The following is a 21491-nucleotide window of genomic DNA, read 5'->3' as shown; positions in this document are numbered from 1 at the left end:
GAGTACGCCTGGGCCTCATCTCTGTTCCAGACAGTGTACAGTGAAATTGCGTGTCTCGAAGATATAACAATTTCATCGCCGGCTGCCGCCCGAGGCACTTCCCCGCTAGTCTTCCATGCCCGACATCCATGCCCGGTATAGCCTCGCTTGAACTTCGTAACCCTCCATCGGTGCTCCACTCTCTGCCGGGGCTTGGTTGTTACGACATTTCCCTTGTCGATCCCACCCCCGGCAGCTTGCCATTGATTTATAGTTGCCCGGATCGTCTTCCCGCCCTGCCAAATTACAACTTAACCCAAGCTGTCGGGGCTCACCAAATTCATACTCCAAGTACCCCCCCCCCTGCCGAGTCGTTTTTTCTCCCTCCTTATCCCGGGTACATTACCCACTCTTTCCCATTCATTCTATCGACCAATTATTTGGCTGATTCGTGTCTAGTGTGGGACTTGACCTGGGGGTCTATTTCTAAATTACATGGTGCTCCCCTATTTCCCCTATGGATACTAGTTCCATGCCCTCTTGTACTATATTGGAGTGCCTGCCCTAGCCCCCTCCCCATCGATTTGAACTCTATACGGATCTTAAACTATTCCCTTTAATGTCCCACCTCTCCTTCCCTTTCTATCTCTTTAAGAAGGAAAAACACGATCTGGATTCGGTCACCATCATCGCCCAGCCCTCCTTAGGGTTAACCTGCAAGTGCCCATCAATCCCGACCAGTTCCTTCGGATGCGGGATCGAGGTATCCAGGATGAGTCCCAGGAATTCTGTTAGTATCAACCCCATTGAATTTGCCTCGGTACCGGAAGGCCCTGGTTCGTTTTCTATGTTCATTTCAAGCCCGGATTCCTACCGGATTCAATCGTACCGGCATGCTGACCAGTGACATACAGGAACCAAAAAGTGAATGGTAATCGGGCCCTTTCCATTCCCGTGTCCTACCAGCGTCCTAGTGCGCGACAACTAACACCATGACAGTGACACGCAATCTTTAACCGATAGTGTAACGGACTATCCTATGGAGAATGGACGAAGGTACCACAAGTACCATGAGGGAGGTAGGCGCAATTTCTAGGGTGTTGTGCCTTCGAGGAGATTTCTGACACTTATACTAGCGTACCCGTATCCAAACGATGAGCAAGAGCTGGATCGCTTGGATATGCAACATCACATGTTCAGATTGGTCTTGGATAACCGGTTATATAACGTTCCACTCAAAGATCCGAAGCAAATTCTCGACGTGGGCACCGGCTCTGGAATATGGCCAATGGAACTAGGTAAGCTCATCTTCACGCTGGCTATGCTGATCAACATCGACCACTGACCATCTTCTACTTTCCAGCGCACGAGTTCCCAGGTGCGGCAATCACAGGGACAGATCTTTCTCCCGTCCAGCCATCAGAAGTTCCTCCGAACGTTCACTTCTTGATCGACGATGCTACAGAGGAAGAATGGCTCTGGGAACCAGATCACTTCGATTTCATACACATAGGACACATGGTAGGCGCCGTTCCCTCGTACAAGCAAATACTACGGCAAGCCTTCAAACACCTCAAGCCCGGGGCGTATCTCGAGTGCCACGAAATCGACCTAAAACCGAAATGCGACGACGGCACAATGCCCCCACCAAATAATGAAGGTGGCTTCAGTACATACGCACTCCATGATTGGTACGATCTTAACATGAAAGCAAGCCAGGAAGTGGAACCCTGCCGCCAGTTCCGGTTCGCGCATCGCATCGAAAGGTGGATGAAGGAAATCGGCTTCGTGGATGTCCAGCAGAAGATCTACAAGATCCCGATCAATGCCTGGCCTACCGATGAGAAGCTAAGGAACATCGGGCGCTGGAACGAGAATAACTGGCTAGAAGCGTTGTCTGGATGGTCTTACAAGCCCTTTCTGTCGCTCGGGTGGTCGAAGCCTGAGATCGAGGTATTCCTCGTCGACGTCCGAAAGAGTATTCAGGACCGCAACGTGCATTCCTATTTTGATTTCTACTTGGTTACAGGCCGAAAGCCTTATCCGCATGAAACACAAGCTTGAGCATAGCTTGGGGGAACCGGGCTTACTTGCTTCGTTTTCCTCTGATAACGCTTTACGTTCTACAACACTTTACGACACCGTCTTTTCTAAGATCATTAGCATGAAACATCATTTGCTGGCGAGCATACATACTTTGCATGCATTCGAGTGGCGCAAGGTTGGGGATTCTTCTTTGGGCGTTTTGCGAAATATGATTGAACATAGGCGCTCGGCTGCAAAAGTATCTTGGTTGACAGAACTCCATCTAAATGTACTTCAAGGAGTGCATTTCGGGCACATATTCAAAATAAACTATCAGCTCCAATTAACTCTTCCTTGGTTTCGAGTCCATTGCACGTAGCTTGTTTGTTGACAACAAAAAAAGAGAAAACCACTGATTGGCCAATACGTTTAGTCATCCGCCAAGACCTGGAATCGAAGCTGCACCTCCCGAAGTCCGCCAGAAGTAGTCAATCCCCATCACAGCCTCGCATGCCAGACCGCAACCCATGTCTTTGAGCAGACATGCCTGTCGGCATGCTCTGAGGCAAGCCGGTATTCCGACAACGGATCATCCATGGGTTAGCGATGATTTAATTGCGGCTGCTTTTTGTCGCTTTGCACACGGCCAGCGTCGCCATGGCAGCTCTGTTCCCGGCCCGCTGGAAGCACGAAGGCGCCTTGCGAAGCGTCGCAACACTGCTCTGGCTGGAGTTGGAGGTGCTGAGGATATTGCGTGTCTCTTTGGCCGCAATGGCAGAGAACATATGAAATGGACCGATCATCCGTGGCAGCGATCGCCCATCGAAGTTCCGGGTACGTGTGTCGACAGAACCATCACCAAGTTTTCTATTTAACGTTGTGAATAGATAGGAACAACTACGCAGTTGCGACCCATGAGATCACTCTCCCCTTTTACGACCACAATCCCGATCCGATCATTCCCGAGAGCAACTCACCCTCTCCCGGAGAAGAGCCACCGACTGTAGCCCAGAGATTCGAACAATTCCTCGAAAAGAACGACTGGACGCCTGAGTATGCCAAAGACTTCACTCGTCGCTTAGGTATTGACCTGCAGAGAGAGCCTGAATACAGCCGGCGGATTTTCGAACATCTTCTTTCCCGCCCCACTGCAGACTTGACGCAAGCCATTGACTTTCTTGACGACCCATTCCTGAATACTAGGGGCTCTGGAAATTACCTGAGAGTTTTGCAGACTTTAAAACGAGCAAAAACGCCATCGAGCCGTACAGCAGTCTTGAAAGCAGTGACCCGGGCTCTCGAGCTAGGCCTGGTCCCAACAGACGAGCTTTGTTTAATCCTGCAAGCGCTGCCACTGATACTTATCGGCAAAAGAAAAACACTGGGGAAGGGTGGCAGAAAAATGTTGCACGAGTACTATCATGCCATGTGGACAGCCATTGGACGTTGCACCATTCTGGGGTATCACGACCTGGACAAAGATGTCGTGGATATCTGGATTCAAGAACTGTTGAGCGCTGATATCATGTCCCTGGCTGAGGAAATGGTCATTCAAACCCATGATGCCAACTCTAGTAGCCAGTGGCCAACGGCCTTAGTATTGTCGTCTTTAGAGCGAGACAATGAGCTCGCGAAAGGTGTACCTCGGCAGTCCCCTGGACGTTTGCTGAGCCAACTTGAGCCGAACTGTGCAGCAAAGTGCATCGTGGATGTCACGGAATTGCTAGCTCTTAGTGCAAGGCACGAAAATAGAGACCGCGTGCTCAGGCAGTGGCAGGATTCTTTGCTCGAAGTGTCGTCCGCGGAAGCTATTGCGGGTTCTCCAACTTGGACCGATCTGCCTCTGGCATACCTGTCAGACTTCTCCTCTTCATCGCGAATGCAGATCCAACGACAAATTGTCTGCCGCCTCTGGGCCTTGCGTACTTTGAGTCGATCTTTGGGACCCATGCATATGAAAGGCCTCCGGGCCACAGATCCATCGGCCTATATCCTACTTCATCTCTACGAGTCCGTGACTCATGATACGGAAGGGTCGTTCTTGGCGAATTTCCTTTCTGGGATTCATGACCTTCAGCTCCCGTATAACGGACTCTTATTGCTAGCCACTGATCTTAAGTTGAGAAACACGCTTCGGAAGGCAGGTCGCAACACACTCGTCCAGTTGGAAACCTCTCAAATCTCCCTTGCATGTGTTTGGGAAGATCCAGCCATGCACAAAGGCGTACAGAACCTGTTCCACGGATCGTTCGAAAAAATGATTCGTCGCATAGATCCTACGAGCCCCATTTTTGTGGCTGAGCTTCTCGAGATTGCCCGCACGGGCGACTCCGAAAAAGCATGGTCCATCATCCGGCTTCTCAAAAGCCACACTGCCTTCAAAATCTGCCTCAACAAGGCCTGGACGCCACTTCCATGCCCAGAAGAGAAGATCCTCGTGCGCTACCATCCAGGGCCCCGCGATAGCCGGTACCCCGATCCCTATGTCGCCGCCGATTTGATCCATCAACTTGCCGTCGCATTTTCTTGTTGCCCGAAACTATCCCCTTCCCGGGCTTTCACCCTTGTGCACTGCCTTTACGATTACTTGCGTCGGCACGGTGGGCCTGTATATCCGTCGCTGGTACGAGCCATGTATCATGCCGGCATTGTGCGTTATCGGCGGGAGGGGCTCCGGGTTTCTGCCACTCGGTATGAGTATATCATGTGGATTACTAATAAGTTTGAGGGGATCGATGTTGTTAGGCAGCTTAATGCGGATCCTCAGTTGGCATCGGTGGAGATTCCGACTTATGAAACATGATGGGCTGATGTCTGTTGTACATGTGTATAGAATCAACTATCCAATGATACCAACTAGAGAATATCTTTTTATCTTCTATGAGGAAATAGAAAGATAGATTACTGCCTCGTTCACAGTAGGTGAAACCAAACCTATCTTCCTACGGCGTCCAATGCCCAGCACAATTGTTTTATTAGTCCGTGGCAGCTGTAAGTCACAAGAAGTCTAGATGGCGAGTAGTTTGAGCTACTACTAGTCTACGTTGGGAACTTAAAAATTGAAGCAACGTGAATCTGCCTAGTACTATACAGCCGAACCCACATGACCACACCAGTGTGTCCAGGGGGGTTTTATCAAGCCGATATCAGCACTACTCTACTCGTAGTATACCCTAGACTTTGATTGAAACGGTCTGTTGTCTTCAATTTGTTTGTCAGAAGATCTAATCATCCATCTAATCTCCCAGACAATACATGAATGGATTGAAACGATCATGACTCAAGGTGTATATTAATCATCCAGGTGAGAAGAAAGCACCACTAACTTGCCTATCATTTCATTGAGAACCTTGAATTTAAACATCCACATCCATCTGCTCTCCGACAGCCAGGTTGCCGTCACCAGACAGAGTTTCAATGGTAACGTATTTCTTCATGTCCTCCTTGCTGATAACCCTCTGGTTCAACCAGGCAGTAGTGCCCTTTGGGAAGCGGTAGTTACGCTCCTTTTCTCCGCGGGGATTTGGCTTCTCGTAGTTGCGGAGAAGCTGCGTAGGCTTGTCCTTTTCAATAACACACACGTCAACGTTGCTACCGGATCCCAAATCATTGAAGATACCAGCCTTGATGGCCTCCGCACAGAGGGAAATAGCACCCTCCCGGTCCAGGTCTGGCTGCCATGTCGATTCAAAGACGGACATCGCAGCAAGCGAACCAGATCCCATGGTCACGTATGGCAACTTGTCGGTTGAGCCGTGCGCATGGACAGTGTACAGGCCCACGCCAGTTGGATCCACGCCAGCAACCACCAGGTAAGCTCCAATGTGGCCCTGGTAACGGAACAGGTGTTGCTTCAGCATAGTCATGCAGGTGATGACCCGTGGGTCACGGCCGGTCGATAGGGAATGTAGTTCGATATTGGAGCTAATGAGGGCGGTAGTGAATTCGGTGTCTGCGGCGGTACCGGCACCAGCACACCAGATCTTGGGGGCAATGTAGTGGAGCTTCTCGCAGTTCTATAAATTTGCAGGTTGATGGTCAGCTTCTGGCCGCAGAATTATTTCTTTCTTTCCTTTGAGTTCGTACCTTGTCTGCGACTATAGGGCCGACAGTGGCTCTGGTATCTGCTGCGATCTGCGGTTCCGTCAAAGTCAGCTTCCCTCCTATCACCTCATCCTAATCATCCTGAGTTGATAAACATACCACAACGCCTTTATCATAAATGCACCCAACAATTGTTGTACCTGTGCTGGTAGCTTTGGGAAGGGGCACGCCCTTGGCGTGGAGAGCCGCGTTGCGGTTGTAGTTGGAGAAATCGAAGCCCGGCATCGTGGCAATGCAGAACGACGGGGTGGGGTATCGAGAACTGGTAGATCAAGAGTGCCTTGGGAGATACCGGAATAGAAAATTTTGAGTGAAAGGGGAGCAGTGAATATAGAAGGGGAAGCGCGGTCAGGTCAGGTGCCCGGTGAATAGAGGTCGGAGCTGTTTGGAAGTGACGAAGCTCCCGCAGCCTAATCGACACCTTAACCGACTGGCAGCAACCGCGTGTTTTTGCCTAGCAACATTTTCGGGGCGTCTGCTACTACACCTTTCCCCCTCACAAAGGCTTCCCCCAACCCATCATCGGCACTTCTAGGGCATTCTTTCCCCTTTTGTCCTTGGGGCGAGCCTGTATCCACACTTTGCGCAGACTCAGCATCTTCCTCCTGGGGTCTGCAACAATTCCGCCTTCAATCTTTCCCTTTCGCGTTCCCGCAAGCTTTCCGTCCATCAATGCTTTGCGCGCCAGTTCACACCTAGGCGGTTCGTCTCAACCGATTTTCACCGGTCACTTATTACCCAAGATGTCTTTCGGTGGCTTCGGCACCTCCAATATGTCTGGGGCTGGCACCTCAGCGGAGCTTGGGCCACAGCTGTCGGATGTCTTTACTGATGTAAATCCCCGCGCGTTTGAACCCTTGGATCTTTTGGTTCGCTTGAGCTGACAATCGATACAGGAAGTTGGTTTCAAAGGCCTCTCTGGCGATGCCAACATCAGGTTCCTTCCTACTCCATGGCCTAAAGACTCCCTTCCTGCCCCGACCTCTTCGCTTCTTGCTGTCGCGCAGACGCAAGGACTAGTGGTGGGTGCTGGGCCCGATTCGCTTGTAGTCGCGCCGGCAGACTCTGTTCGCAAGGCAATCGAGGCCCCAGCAGGGGATGATCAATCTAAAACCAAAGCTTTCCAACCCCAAGCCACAATCGCTATCCCTGCTCGCCCTACCCATATCGCCTTCACCGCGGACGACTCTGCTTTAATACTGGCCACTGAGAATGGATCCCAAATCTCCGTTTTCCAGACGACTTCTCTCTCGCAAAATAATGCTCAACCTGCTTTGTCTGTCCCTACAAACGGAGCATCGATTCGGGCACTGGTCCCGAACCCCGATCCTACATCTACCTTAGTTGCCCTTGTTACAGTGAATGGGGAACTTCTTGTTGCCGATCTGAAAGCTGGGAACTTGCTTTCGGGGGCCAATGGTCCAGTTCTCCGGAATGGCGTCAGCAGTGTAGCATGGAGCAATAAAGGAAAACAGCTGTTGGCGGGATTAGCGGACGGTTCTGGAGACCAGATGACCCCTGATGGGACAAGAAAGGACCAAATACCTCGGCCATCTGACTTGGAAGGGGAATATCACGGTAAGCTTGTTTGAATTTGTATGGATTTCCTTTGGATGTGACTGACAATCTTTCAGTTTCGTCGGTGGCATGGCTAGAGAATGATGTATTTTTCATGGTCTACACCCCCAATACCTCGGAGGATGATATGGGACAGAACCCTGAATCGTTCTATTACATTATCACACGCAGGAAGGGATCTCCTTTTTTGATTCAGAGGTTGCCCGGCATTTGCTCGACAATGGGATTCGAAATGAAGCGTTCACCGGCCTACAACTTCATTGTGCGGCTGCGAGACTACAAGCCGCATCTGAAAGACGTTTTGATGGTCGCGTCAACAGCCTCAACGGATGTTGGTTTGATTACCAGATCAGAGCAGCCTTTGGCTGATGATGAAACCTCAAAGGGACTAGCTGGCCAATTCACGACAACCGAGGTTAATGACGATGGCAAACGGGCTTCCATACCCTTGAAAGATTTAGATGAGGAGACCTCCGTGATTGGTTTGGCTGCTGACCTGTCGTGCAGCGAGACAGTCTTGTCCCCAATTCTTGGTGCCGATATCTCGGAGAGCGCCACACCCTTGCCTGGACTTTTCCTTCTCAACAACGAAGGTGTCCTGTCGGCTTGGTGGTTCATCTATTCTGAGGCCATCCGCCAGAAGGTTCCTTACGTTGGTCTTTCTTCTGTGCCTTCTTCTCAGGCGACAGCCCCTGCAGCCCCCGCGGCCCCAGCGCAGCAAACTCCAGCTTTCGGACAGCCTGCCTTCGGTAGCTCAACATCTTCTCAGACTGCGCCTGCCCTAGGAGCCCCGGCTTCCCAGCCTGCATTTGGCAAGTCTTCTTTTGGCAGCCCATCACCTTTCGGTGCGTCTGCTTTTGGGAAGCCTGCTGGTGGCGGTGCTGCTTTTGGTAGTCCTTCAACTATGGGTGCAACGGCATTTGGCAAGCCGTCGAGCCCTGGCTCATTTGGCAGCCCTGGAGCTGTCCCGGCCTTTGGTAAGCCTTCATTCGGCACTCCCTCCACGCCAGCGCAGCCAAAGTTCGGCGCCTCTGGCTTCGGCACTGCTGCATCTCCATTCGGCAATCCTGGCAATCCCAACCCAACTAAATCCCTTCTTGGGTCTGGGTCTGGGGCAGCCGGGGCCGGCTTCAGCTCTTTCTCAACGGGGGCAGGAGCTGGTGGCGGGTTTAGCGGATTTGCAGCAGCTGCCAAGCCTGGTGAATCACCTTTCGCGAAAAAGTCCAGCGGGCCGCCTTCTGGCGAAGCCTCCACTGGGTCACCTTTCGCGAACTCGGGTGCAAGCGCCTTCGCAAAAGCAGGATCATCCACGACTTTTGGTGCAAGTACTGAATCTAAAACAGCTTTTATGCCGTCCAACTCTACCCAAGTGAAGAATCCTTTCGGTGGAGGCGGTAGTAATGGCTTCGTGCTTGGTTCCACCTTTAAGCCCGATGGCACAGCTGCTTCAGATGAACCTAAATCGGACAAGCCATCGTCTGGATCATTCTCCTTCGGCCTGTCGGTTGATGATATGGTGTCTTCCCCCAACAAGACCAGCCCTGCGCCGGATGCCATGGATGATATGGAGGATGCCGACAAGCCTGCAGAAGGTTCAGCGAAGACTGAACCAACGTCTATCTTCGGCAACTCTAAACTACTTGCAAATGATACACCGGTAAATCCGTTTGCCAAAGCCAACACTCCTCCGGGCAAGTCTCTGTTTGGGTCTCAAGATACTGATGTCTCCAAGACGCCGTCCACGGAATCAACCAAGTCACCCTTATCATTATTTGGTAACAATGCATCGACTAGTGCGACGAGCCAGGCTAGCTCCACCCAGAATCAAGTTACAAGTCCAGCTTCGATTCCTTCAGACAAGACTGCCACTCCAATGAGAGAGACCTCTACACCTACGTTCTCATCTTTCCTGGATGCTCCACTGCCACCTGACCCAACCAGTCGGGATAGTTATGCACCCGGAGATACATCCGCTTCGTCCAATGTCTCTAAGAGCTCGGTCGAGGATGCGCCACTGCCCCCCAGACTTCACGTTTTCCAAGAAAGAAACCAAGCCAGGCGGGCTTGTGCCTCCCCCGGATTCATCTTCACAAAAGAAGCCCACACCGAAGGCTGACAATGCCTCTCCGCCACCAGAATTCATTGACGAAAAGCCCGCGTCCGAACCTGAAGACGCCCCTCTTCCACCTGACTTTATGTCCAAACCAAAGAAGGAATCGAGCCCATCTGCTCCAACCAAGGAGGCATCTCTACTTCCAGAAGCACCCAGTTCGGAGGCTAAAACTGTACCTGCAGAAGAAGCAGCTCCCCTCCCTGATGGGTCAGATGCAGATTCAGAGAATGACTCCCACGAGTCCGACTTCAGCGATAGCGGAGAAGAGATCACGCACGACGAAACCAACGTTCCAAGCCCCAAGCTTTCAGAAAGCTCGTTCGCTGGGCTTTCTGACAAAGGCTCTGGCGGTGGGATATTTGGCGGATTCTCGAAACCCGCAGCGAAGCAAGCACAGCCCCCTCGTCAACTCTTTGGCGAAATTCCCAAACAGCCGCTTTTGCCACCTCCCGGCCCTGTTGCACAGAATGGCCGTGAGCCTTACCGGTCTCCTAGTCCGACCCGAACTACTTCAAAGAAGGGGCCCTTTTTCGGCAGGCCTGAGAAGTCCAAGGAGGCTGCTGCCGCCGGAACTGCATTGACTGCTCGCAAGGCTTCATTGAGTCAGCTCGCTCAGAGAAACGGTCAATTGCGAAAGCCTCAGGACGCAGACCAAGACCACGCACGTCTTCATCAGGCTGCACAACAACGCCGGGATGAGGAAGAGGCTCTGTCTCTCTCCGATGACGATGAAGATGAAAGGCTCCGTGCTGATCTTGCACGGCCTATTGAGCCAGTTTCTACCCTCGATCCTTTCCTTCCGCATCAAAGCTACACGGGAGATACCACCAAGCCAGGAATCCCCGGTATGGTCGAGCGCATGTACCGCGACATCAACGCCATGATCGATACCTTGGGAATTAACGCTCGATCGCTCGAATCTTTCCTGCTCCATGAACAGCCGCCTCAGCCCTCCGACCCCGGCAATTGGATTAAAATCCTGGAAAGTGAACAGCCGACCGATCTCCTGGACGAGAAGTTCACCCTGCAAGATATCTCCAATTTGGATGAGATCTTTGCCGCGTTGACTGTCGCACTTGAGAAGGGGCGTGTTCAAGGTGTAGAAGAGAAGCTTGAGCAGGGCCGTGAGCTACTGACTAAGGACATTGTGGCTCTCCGTGGTCAATGTGCTAGCATTCGCAAGACCCTTGACACCTACACCGATTCTGCAGCCATCCTCGTGGCCCCTCTCCCATCGGAACACGCCGCTCTCCAACAGGAGCTGCGGACCGAATTCACCAGGATTCAAGGCAGATTAGCGGAGGCAGAGGAAGGCGTTTCCCTGCTTCGAGCAAAGATAGCCGATATACCTCGTACCGATGGTGACGCTTCCCGGCACTCAATGAAACGGCCCACTGTGGAAGCAGTCGCTTCTACCATTTCCACAATGATGAGTATGGCAGAGCGCAAGAGCAGCGATATTGACGTTCTCGAGGCTCAGATGCGCAAGCTTGGCGTCGACACCACTAGCCCCGCCCCTGCAAGCCGCGAGGGATCGCCTTTCACCACACCACGTAAGAATGGTGTTCGATTCCTACCACCCCTGGCTCCCGTAGCTCTATTGATGGCAGTGCCTACCATACCCCTGACTCCGCTTCCCGCGCTCTCAACTTCCGGAATAGCATCAACGGCTCTGCGAAGACGACTCGTCTTCGCAGCGTCGAGGGTGCAAGCTCCATCATCGCCCCTGAAGAGACCGCACAGTGGAACATCAAGACTGAACGTCGGCGACGTCTCGTGGGCAGCCTGAAGAGTGCTCTTGAGAAGAAGGAACTTAAAGTGCGCAGCGCAGACGACCTGTAACGCTAGGAGGAGAATTTTTATTATTATCATTTGTTTGCGATTTTATGATTTCCGGTCTCTGTTCAAAATTTCTTAAGTTTCAGCGTGGGTAACCGGCATGGGGAGCAGAGACAGATCTGGACTCTTAACATCATGGAGATGTACATAATGGTTTCAATGGCCTTATCGACGCGTTTTCCATATCATTATCAATCCAACATACCCAAGGTGGGCATATCGCGAAATCTATATTTATTCTACCCAGTATTGAATACACCAGTCGAAATGGTTTACTTTCTAGTCAGTACACGCACTTGCCTTTTCTGTTCTTGTAGACGCACTCTGACATCATTCTGTGTCACACCAGTTTCCAAAGCCCCAAATCCGACTTCAAATACACTCAATATCCTCGATTTTCGTCTAGAGTACTACTAGTATCCATTGTCCTCGCTCTTAACAGTTTCTCTACGAAGGAATACTAGACACCCTGACAATGACGCAGATCACCCAGTTCCTATTTTTCAAAGTGAAACCCTCTGTGCGACCCGAGGATCCCAATAGTGCAGAGGGTGAAGCTCTTCTTAAAGCCCTCAACGTCACCAAAGTACAGAGCAGCCACCATAGCTCCACCTGGGGCCGGGCTGTCGAAGATGAGAATTCTCTAGTCTGGGTGGTGGGTAGGTACCCCTATGCAAGTGTCGAAGCTTGAGGCGATACGATACCCTGCTAGCAAATAGCGGACTATTACTGATGGAACTACGCGGACTTACAGATTGGACTGATGCCCGCGGTTCCGCCAATACGGACGAAATTCACCCCTTCCTGGACGACAAGGCGCAGGCACCGCTTGTGTCAGTCTACACCACGCTCAGTCCCGCTGGTAGTGGCGCAGATGCACTCGTCACGAATCCGGTCACGGAAATCTGTGCCCTGAATTTCCCTGACTCGCTTTCGGTTGCTGAGGTCAAGGAGCTACATGGGGATCTTACCAACTTCCGCGCAGCGCTGATGGACAAGATGCCTGCTGGGACAGGGCCACAATCGTGGGCCATGGGCCAAGTTGACCGGCCGAGCACGGTGCCTCATCCCAAAAGTCCCAGTGGGAAGGCCGTAGTGCAATTGTTGGCAGTTGGGTGGGAGAGCGTGGAGGTTCATAAGAAGGCAAAGGAGACAGAGCAGTTCGGGAGCAGTATTGCGCCCATTAGAGAAAAGATGCTGCCTCAACTACCGGGATTTGAAATGAAACATGTTAGTTTCAAGAAGCTTTGACGAGGCGGAATGTCAGAAACGCCACGAGAGTGGGAGATTGGGAATTTATGTGCTGTTCTGCTTTGGAAGTCTCAATCAGAGGGGCTAATCGAGTGGCTAAGAATAGAAGTAACCGCAAAGGTGGGATTGGTTATTAGAGAGCCAGGATTCTGTCACACGCCTTGATAAAGATACAACATGAAGGGGTAGGGCATCAAGATAAGAAATATGGCCGTGTAAGATAGAAGGAATTGAAAAAGGAGAAAAGAAAAAAAAAAAGAACCATGAACTGAATGTCGTAAACCACCGTGTACTTTTGGGGCTTGACGCCAGATAACCTCCCAGTAAGAAAAAAAGAAACGCAATTGCCGTTTTAGACGCGGTGCTTCTCGCTCTCTGTGGGGATGAAGCCGATGTGAGTAAGAAAGACCTCTCGAAGCCGGTTATGGTTGACGGATTCGGACTCACCAAGTCGGGTGTAGAGCATGTACAGCGCCATCTGGTTGCACTCAGGGGTACCAGTAATAGTTACCAGACGCTCGTTGCTGTTCTCCTGAGGTTCGTTGATTTTGATCACGCTGCCACTGAGGTGGCGAATCTCGTTAATCTTGGCCCCACCTTTGCCGATAATAGCACCAACCATATCGTTAGGAATGTAGATCTGCTGGGTGAGTGGCTGACCGGGCATATTACCACCGGCGGGAGCAGGGGTAGCAGTAGGGGCGCCACGGGCAGGGGTGGGTTGAGGGCCCACATAGGGAGCTGGCTGGTGAGGGGTAGCAGCGGGGTAGGGCGTGTGGGGTGCAGCAGCATAAGGCATGGGGGCCTGAGGAACAGGGGCAGGGGTAGGCTGGCCATGCATGTATGGGACTCCGTAGGCTCCAGAGGCAGCTCGGCTCTGCTGCGGGTGGTGACGCTTGAATTGGTCAGGGTGACCGTACTGGCCGCCGGCAGGCTGGGGAACATAAGGAACCACCTGCATACCACCCGGAACGGCACCAGCAGGACCACCGCTACGAGTGGCGTAGGCCGAGGCCGCGGGGCCACCAAATCGATCAGTCAGTTGTTCGACAAGAGTGACAGCAACATAGTAGGTCGCAATATGAACAGCGTCAGCGACCCCGACAATGACCAGAGAACGTTCGGTCGACAGGGGAAGACAAGCATCAGAAGCATTCAGGCGAGCTCCAGAAGCTTCCTGGATCTCGCGGATACGGCTACCACCCTTTCCGATGATAGATCCGATAAGGATGTGGGGGATTAGCAAGCGCAGGGGGTAGGTCTTGGACTGGGCAGTGGATGCAGCATCAAGGGGCTCATTGTTTAAGGTGCGGATGATCAGAGCGAATGCCTTGTATAGAAAGTTAGTCTTGCGTCGCCCATCGGGGGACCAACGTTTAGCACTGCGCGAGGCAGGTGATTACTTACCTTAGCAACGGCGTCCTGGAGGCCGCTGACGGTCAAAATACGCTCGAAGGCACCGCGAGAATAGTCGCTGACGGTGCACTTAGCGCCAGACATTCGGCGAATCTGAGAAACATTTTCACCCGCCTTGCCAATGACAGTAGCGGCCTCCTGGCTAGAGATCACGGCGCGGATGTGGATCCAGTGGGTTTCGTCCTGTTGGTTGGGCTGCTCGGAGGAGGAGCCAGCGCGTTCGGCCTGGGATGCCGTGGACTGGATGGGCTGGGGTTGAGCCTCAGCCTGGACGTTATCGTTGGCCGCGTCCGAAACAATTGTGTCACCCTGGGTGTCCTTGGAGTCGGCCGTGGGTTCGTTGGTAGACGCGTCGGTCTCGGCCTTAACTTCAGTACGAGTCTTTTCAGTACCCAGAGCCAGGCGCTTGGCATCAGGCAGTTCGCTGGGAGCCGATGGAGGAGGAGGGGTCCTCCAAAGGGCGTTTGCCAGATTGCAAATTGGTGGGAGAGTCGGACATCGTTGCTGTTTGGGTCACTTCTTCACTTACGCGAACGAGGTTGCGAATCAGGAGTGAAATCTGCTTTCTTTATTGGCTCGTTTATGTACACCAGAGGGTCCCAAGACAAGAGGCTGGTGCGGGCGATCGGAAGAGGGAATCTGGTGATGTGGAGTGGAAAATGAGTTGCTGCGTGATGAAGGAGAAGTTGAAATGATGGGAGGGGCCGGCTTCCTGATGGCCAGGAACCTGTGGGAAGTGAGGTTGGGCTGCTGAAGGTTCACTGGGAAGCTGTCCTGGGGAAGTGCTCCAAGTAAAGAGAAGCAGAGGTGATGGAAGATGAAAGTCCACCTCAGGAAGGTGAAAGGAAATGGGCGATGAAGCGCGACAGATAAGGAAAGCACCGCTAGAATTTCCGAACCAGAAAATATCTCCAAAGGGGAACTGGGGGAGATGGGAAGGGGAGGAGAAAGGGAAAGGGAAAAGGATACCTAGTAGAGGAATGGAGGTGAGCAAGAGCAGCGGTGATGAGGTTACGCGGGACTACCCGCCTCAGGCAGAAAATCACGTGGGAGCGCGACGCGGGTCCCACGTTTGTACTACTTGGGGCTGTTTGCATGTCTTCAATGTACATGGTGCTTGGCCGTTGAGGACTGCCTGCTTGATCTAGAATCTTCGTGAACTTCGCACAATCTACTATGGAGGTATCGGAATCCACCGTGCAGAACATACAGAAATTCGCCAATGATCGTGCAGCCGTAGAGAAGGAGTCCACCGAGGAGCCTCTTAGCGCAACGGCCCTGCATGTCTACACCCGACGACTGGACAGCACTCTACGGGAGCTGCAGGAGCAAGTACGGCTCCAAGAAGAGGAGTTGAAAAAGGTATATGTGCTGAATTCCTGTATGGAATTTGGATCCACTAACACAGAACCTCTAGCTTCGGGAACGTCGATCCTTTGATCTGCTAGATGCAGACAATGACCCCTGGGCACGTGTGTGCAATGCTCGACGAGCAAGGAAAGCCTATGAATCACTCCTCAAAGCGGAGGAAGACCTTCCAGGAACAGACTCTGTCCTTCCATCCCTCATGGCCATCGAGGAAACCTCTCGTCTAATCAAAGACGGCAAAAAAGCTATCTCAACAACGGCAGAATCACTGTCCAAAGATCGAGATCGTCTAAATCTAGAAGAAGCTAATCTTCGAGACTCGCGTGCAATCTCAAGTGGCTTACAAGAGCGACTACAACGCATTCGAAATGCCAATGCACAAAGGCAAGAGCAAACTCCCTCTGAAGTGGCTGCTCAAACGATCCGTGATCAAAGGAGGAAGAAAAAACAGCTCGACCGCGCGTTGGGGGAGATCAAAGGGTCTCTGGACAGCTTTATCGATGAAACCCTGGCACCGATGTTAGCAGCAGAGGATCTTGGTGGCCCGACTGTGGGGGATGCCTTGGAGATCTCGGATGCCACTCTCAATGCAGGCTATACAGCTCATGGAAAGCCTAAAAAGCCAAAGCAATCCAGTGAAGCGGAGGACGGCCAGCAGCGCATTGACCTGTTCCTACGTCAGAGCGGCGGTGCCAAAAACAAACGAGAGGCGGCCGCTACAGAAATCCACGAGCTGCTTGATTCGCTCTTAGAGGCGGGGAATTCTTATGTTGCATTAGAGCGAGACTCGGCAGTGTCACGATTCCTAGTGAGAGCGAAGGTAGCTCAGTTCCATCCTCGAGATGCCCGGCGTCTACGATTGATAGATTTTGGTCGCTCTCTTGTTGTCTAGAGCGCGAGTGATTTTGAATTATTTCATGCGAAGATGGTATTGTGTCAACTAAGATCCTAATTTAATGATGTTCAAAAGTCATGAATCCCCTCAGAATTTGCCCATCCCACGGTTTTCAAACAATCCGAGTGATGGGGAAATGAAAAGACAAGAAAAGGATACCAACCTCCACTGAAGAGGGAAACGCCTACATATGCCTTATGCTCCAGTAGTAAAACATGAGGGAATCGTTAGAAAAAGGGGGGAATTATTAGAGAGGCATCATTCCGATCGTGGGCTTGGAGGCTTTGGGTTTTGTGTTCGTTTTCCGAGAAGCAGCAGACGATCGACTTGGCGGACGACTGCTTGTTCCAGATCTCGATCTAGACCCCTTAGCCTTCCAGCTGCCAGTAGAAACCCCATTCTTCCGTCTAGGCTTTCTTGTGTACGGACGCTTGCCACCTCTGGAGCTAGAAGCGACTGGCCTGGATTCATGTTCATCCTCAGGATCGTACCCAGGCGATGGTGGGGGAGGGGAAGTATCGACTAGTGATGTTGTCTGGGAGTTCCTCCATGGGATGATCAAGGTCAAAGTTGGGTTCTGTATCCACAAAAAGGTCGTCATCGCTGTATTCGTCGCTGCTGCTGAGGTTGATGACGTTATGATGGTTGGGGTCCGGGACAACACCATTGGACTCGGCATCGTCCTTCAACTCTTCATACCGGCGCTTAGCATTATCGATAAGTCTCAAGATGTGACGGCCGTATCGTCGGACTTTATCTACATCAATGCCAGGGATCTGAGAAAGCTCCGTGAGGTCTGTATTGATTATTAGTATGGGAAAGGATCGTCTTTAATTCGCAGGCTTAATGATCTCTCACCTTTGGGAAATTTGATCGCCATAGTACGGAGAATGTGATCTGAGAAAGGCTGTGTCCGGAGGCCCTTTTCAACAACAACCTAAACAAGGTTAGTGAATGTTCGCCGTGCAAAAGTTTCCAACAATGGACGTACGTCTTGGAGATATCGCTTTGCGGTGACCTCGAAATCTTCGACCACTGCCCGATGTAGAAGGTCAAGGTGATCCATCTGCTGGTCTGCGGTAATCGGTGGCCCCAGTGGGCGGGCATGCTCTCGTTGTGCTCTGCCCGTGACCCTTATTGGCTCGAATCCGTCACTGTCATCGTCCGAAAATTCAAAAGTTTGTGCCTTCGTACGCGCCTGGCGACGTTCATTGGCAGACTGAATAGGTGAAGACACCATGGTAGATTGGGGAAAGCCTTGGCTGGCGGGTTTCCCCTTCGCGGCTGGCTTTGCTGCACAAGCCTTGCCTTTCGGCGAAACACGGACCTGCAATTTCATCTGCCGCTGACCAGACTCGTATTCCGTAGCTCGTCGGCCAAGGATTATGTACTGAACAGCGAAGTTTTTCCCATTCATAATATTTTCCTCTGCAAGAGCATCTTCACCTAACAACCGGTAGAAAAGACGTTCCGCTTCTCCTCGCTCAAGAGACGAGGCCTTTCCATACCAAGGCAAGTTTCGATGAGACGGATCCTTTGGTCTTTTCAAGTCGCCTCGAAGAATATCAACACAGTAGAGCAAAGTGACCTTCTCACGCGGCTCGGTTTGAAAGCTGCGGACGATCTTAATCGCATAAGATGCAAATTCACTGAAATCATGCGTCTCAAACACCAGGTCGGATCTGCAATTATCACAGGTATTCGCGCAATCCTCGCGGCGGAAGTATTCGTTGAAATATGCAAGCACTTGCACTCGCCGACAGTCACTGCGATTCTCACAGAATTGCACGACATTGCGAAGCATATGCTTCTGGCGAGCTTTCTGCTCGCCACTGCTGCCTTCATTCTTATCAATCATCCGCTTGAGTGTCATGGTATCTCGGTAGCTATAGTAAAGATAACAGCCCGAACGTTTCCCATCTCGGCCCGCTCGTCCAGTTTCCTGGTAGTAGCCTTCCAAGCTCTTCGGAATACTGTGATGGATCACAAAACGCACATCGGGCTTATCAATTCCCATTCCAAAAGCGATAGTCGCGACAATGACATGGCAGTTGCCTCTCTGCCACTCATCCTGAACTTCAGCTTTCATTTGTGATTCCATTGCAGCGTGGTAGTGCTTGGCTTTGATGTTGTACTTTGCTTGAAGTTTCTCGGCTACCGCCTCACATGTGGCACGAGACAGACAGTAAACGATGCCACATTGACCGCGATAATCACGTGTAATAGTGTTGGCGATGTCAGCCAAAACGTCGTCATTCCTGCCTTTGGCCCTCACTTCGTAGGTCAAATTGGGACGGTTGAAACTTTGCGTAAATATCTCGCAACCGCTCATCTTGAGATTGTGCATAACATCAACTTTGACATTCTCTGTAGCAGTAGCAGTCAGCGCCATGACAGGGACGCCAGGGAATCTGGCTCGAATTTCGCCCAGTTCTTTGTAGTCAGGCCTGAAGTCGTGTCCCCATTGACTAACACAATGCGCTTCGTCGACTACCAGGCGTGCGAATTTCTTCCTTCGATAAAGCTTTTCAAGCGCCTTCACAAGGGTCTGGTTCTTGCTGATCATCTCAGGGGTGATGTATAACAGTTGCATGTTTTCACTTCCTCCATTTGATAACTCAGCCAAGATCCGAGATCGTTCTGTCTTTTCCGTTTCGCCATTCACAATAAACGCGTTGATATTCAACTTCCGCAGGTGAGTGACTTGGTCCTCCATCAAACTAAGCAGGGGAGAAATAACAATTGTAACGCCATTGGTACGACCGCTTGTCACGACGGAGGGAAGCTGGTAGCACAGAGACTTTCCACCTCCGGTCGGCATTAGGATGAAAGTATCCTTTCCGCCAAGCGTTGCATCAATTGCTTCGAGCTGGTTTGCGCGAAAGCCCCGAAGATGAAAACGATCTTTCAGCACAGTCCTAACATCATGGGACCAAGGATGATTTGACCAAAACTGGCTATGTCCTGGTGACTTTTTCGGCGGCGGCATGCGAGATGTATTTCCAGAAGTCTCGGCAAACACGGGGCGGTCTTGAATGGCTGGTCCATGAATCGGTGCTGGCTGATGCTGGCTCATCTTTCCAGCTACTTCGAACATTTCATCGTCACTATCGTTCCAATCAAAGTCGTCGTCGAAATCGATCATAGGTGAGCCCATATTTCGAGAGACGCGGCTTTCAGTAGCCTTCTTTGGACTGGAAAAAAGCTGCTGTTTTGGTGGTAACTCTCTGGGTGCAAGGGCAGACCATGAAGAGCTTGGGCCAGGGTCTCGAGAGACTGCAGAGTTCTCCGACTGTCTCTGAAATGGAGCTACTCGCGGCGCGGCATGCTCTTCGGCAATTGGTGAATCAATCTGCGCTGTCCCTAAGTCTTTGACAAGATCGAATATCTTAGCTCGAGGAAGGAGATCACGGATTCGATTTTCAATTTGCTCCAATTCTGTTTCCACTGCCCGGCTCTGGGCCAATTCTTGAGGCATTGTTGAGGGGTCTAAGCCTTGTGAGATAGCCTGTATCAATTTCTGCTTGAACCCTTCTTTGCGGGACATGCACGCATCGTAAGCAGCCTTTTGGGTCTGCAATTCCTTAATAGCTTCGATACGAGACACAAGGCTCTTGTTTTCGACTATTAATTCCGGCGCTTGACGACCCTGCATGGCTTCTTCATAGACGAATTCAGAATTCACCTTCAGCGTGTTCTTTAGTTGCGCGATCGATTCTTCCAGAGAGGAGGCCGAGAGGGCCATCGCCTTGATAACATTACTGTCTTTCGGTTGAGAACTGGGTATTTTGAGTTCTGGTGAGCTTCGAGGAGGCTGCAAGGGTCTTTCGAGTGCTTTCAAGTCCTTTGGAGCCTCTTGCGGAGGTGTCCTGCGTGATTGCTTCGGGATATCCCTTTCGGGGCCCGTCTCATTCTCCAAAGGGCTCAATTGAGGAAGCTTTGGATAGAGCCCCGTGTCGTCTAGGATCATTCCATCAACATCATCCTCCTCGAAACAACTATCGAATGGGTCTTCATCGTCTGAATCGGCAATCACCTGTTGGGAAGGCGTTGAACTTAATGAGTTGGGAGTATTTGACAACGGTTCAGTCAAAACTTTCTTTGCAGATGGAGATCGATCCACCTTAGAGAGATTTCGAACTTTGGTCGCGTGTTTTGAGGGAGAAAGAAGGTCTGAAGTATACTCGTCGCTCTTTCGCTTCTTTCCACGCTTCTCTCCTTTTCCGCCTGGTGCGAGTCCATCCCCTTGCGGCTCCACAGACTTCGTTGCCGAATGTGGAAGGAACCTCTCCGGATCGCCCGTTAAGTCAATTGCTTCGATATCTTCGTACTTGAGGTTGGATCGAAGCGGGGTAGCTTTTGACTGATTTTTCTTCACCGCGGATGGAGGTCCCAGGTGAGATTTGGATTCTCCTATAAAAAAGTTACTCTCAATGACTTCCGCAAAAGCGTCTCCCAGATCTACTAACCTTGAGCGGTGGATTTGGCATTGGGCTCTTTTTTTCGAGATCAAGGATGATTTATTTTCCCACGTGTCGAGTGGCTCCAACAATCGAGGCTTCCTCGTTGATAAGGAGTGTTGGTTGCTTTTGGCCATTCCCTGTAGGATCGCATTGTCTGGTTCCTCCAAAGCTGTATCCAGGGACTCGCTTTTCGTCGGATGGGGGGTAGGTTGTTGTGAAAGGCGCGCGGGCTCAATGGGAGGGACGTCGCCGGACAGCGATGGGTACAAGGAAGGTCCCTGTTTCACTAGCCATTTGAGGTGCGAGGCAAGGTTATTCTTCGTCATGGGGGCGTTGCCAGCACATGGCTTTGTGCTGTAGTCAAGTCGATCTCAAGATGTCGCGACGACACTCGAGACGCGTCGGGCACGTGGGCGGTGAGTGCCCACTGACTGCGCCCATACATTATCAGCTCATCTCC

The 21491-nt window shown here is 51.6% G+C and overlaps 8 protein-coding genes across 8 annotated transcripts; 5 read left to right on the top strand and 3 right to left on the bottom strand.

Annotated features, from left to right (window-relative positions):
• Positions 1–751: 751 nt before the first annotated feature.
• N7468_007065 (class I SAM-dependent methyltransferase) lies at positions 752–2043 on the top strand (the record flags this gene model as incomplete). Its single annotated transcript, XM_058476361.1, has 5 exons — positions 752–815; positions 894–903; positions 979–1058; positions 1116–1277; positions 1343–2043. The coding sequence occupies 5 exons, from the start codon at positions 752–754 to the stop codon at positions 2041–2043; spliced, it is 1017 nt and encodes a 338-aa protein (XP_058329251.1).
• A 488-nt stretch (positions 2044–2531) lies between these two features.
• On the top strand, positions 2532–4807 carry N7468_007064 (uncharacterized protein; the record flags this gene model as incomplete). Its single annotated transcript, XM_058476360.1, has 2 exons — positions 2532–2838; positions 2892–4807. The coding sequence occupies 2 exons, from the start codon at positions 2532–2534 to the stop codon at positions 4805–4807; spliced, it is 2223 nt and encodes a 740-aa protein (XP_058329250.1).
• Positions 4808–5360: 553 nt separating this feature from the next.
• On the bottom strand, positions 5361–6333 carry pup1 (proteasome core particle subunit beta 2; the record flags this gene model as incomplete). The annotated part of the gene is made up of 3 exons (XM_058476359.1): positions 5361–6020; positions 6091–6138; positions 6208–6333. 3 exons carry the CDS (start codon positions 6331–6333, stop codon positions 5361–5363), a joined length of 834 nt encoding a protein of 277 aa, XP_058329249.1.
• Positions 6334–6851: 518 nt separating this feature from the next.
• On the top strand, positions 6852–11641 carry N7468_007062 (FG-nucleoporin NUP159; the record flags this gene model as incomplete). Its single annotated transcript, XM_058476358.1, has 5 exons — positions 6852–6941; positions 7005–7686; positions 7743–9685; positions 9729–11335; positions 11395–11641. 5 exons carry the CDS (start codon positions 6852–6854, stop codon positions 11639–11641), a joined length of 4569 nt encoding a protein of 1522 aa, XP_058329248.1.
• Positions 11642–12113: 472 nt separating this feature from the next.
• On the top strand, positions 12114–12889 carry N7468_007061 (uncharacterized protein; the record flags this gene model as incomplete). Its single annotated transcript, XM_058476357.1, has 2 exons — positions 12114–12297; positions 12393–12889. 2 exons carry the CDS (start codon positions 12114–12116, stop codon positions 12887–12889), a joined length of 681 nt encoding a protein of 226 aa, XP_058329247.1.
• Positions 12890–13241: 352 nt separating this feature from the next.
• Positions 13242–14804, bottom strand: N7468_007060 (telomere maintenance protein PBP2; the record flags this gene model as incomplete). The annotated part of the gene is made up of 3 exons (XM_058476356.1): positions 13242–14219; positions 14297–14756; positions 14782–14804. The coding sequence occupies 3 exons, from the start codon at positions 14802–14804 to the stop codon at positions 13242–13244; spliced, it is 1461 nt and encodes a 486-aa protein (XP_058329246.1).
• A 677-nt stretch (positions 14805–15481) lies between these two features.
• N7468_007059 (uncharacterized protein) lies at positions 15482–16565 on the top strand (the record flags this gene model as incomplete). Its single annotated transcript, XM_058476355.1, has 2 exons — positions 15482–15667; positions 15723–16565. 2 exons carry the CDS (start codon positions 15482–15484, stop codon positions 16563–16565), a joined length of 1029 nt encoding a protein of 342 aa, XP_058329245.1.
• Positions 16566–17047: 482 nt separating this feature from the next.
• N7468_007058 (uncharacterized protein) lies at positions 17048–21357 on the bottom strand (the record flags this gene model as incomplete). The annotated part of the gene is made up of 3 exons (XM_058476354.1): positions 17048–17364; positions 17427–17505; positions 17560–21357. 3 exons carry the CDS (start codon positions 21355–21357, stop codon positions 17048–17050), a joined length of 4194 nt encoding a protein of 1397 aa, XP_058329244.1.
• Positions 21358–21491: the final 134 nt, after the last annotated feature.

Source organism: Penicillium chermesinum, assembly GCF_028974085.1.
Source record: "Penicillium chermesinum strain IBT 19713 chromosome Unknown utg000005l:1.0-4115287.0:1.0-4118363.0, whole genome shotgun sequence".
Lineage (NCBI taxonomy): Eukaryota > Fungi > Ascomycota > Eurotiomycetes > Eurotiales > Aspergillaceae > Penicillium > Penicillium chermesinum.
The sequence above is the reverse complement of the archived record's forward strand: the minus strand, read 5'-3'. Positions and strand labels throughout refer to the sequence as shown.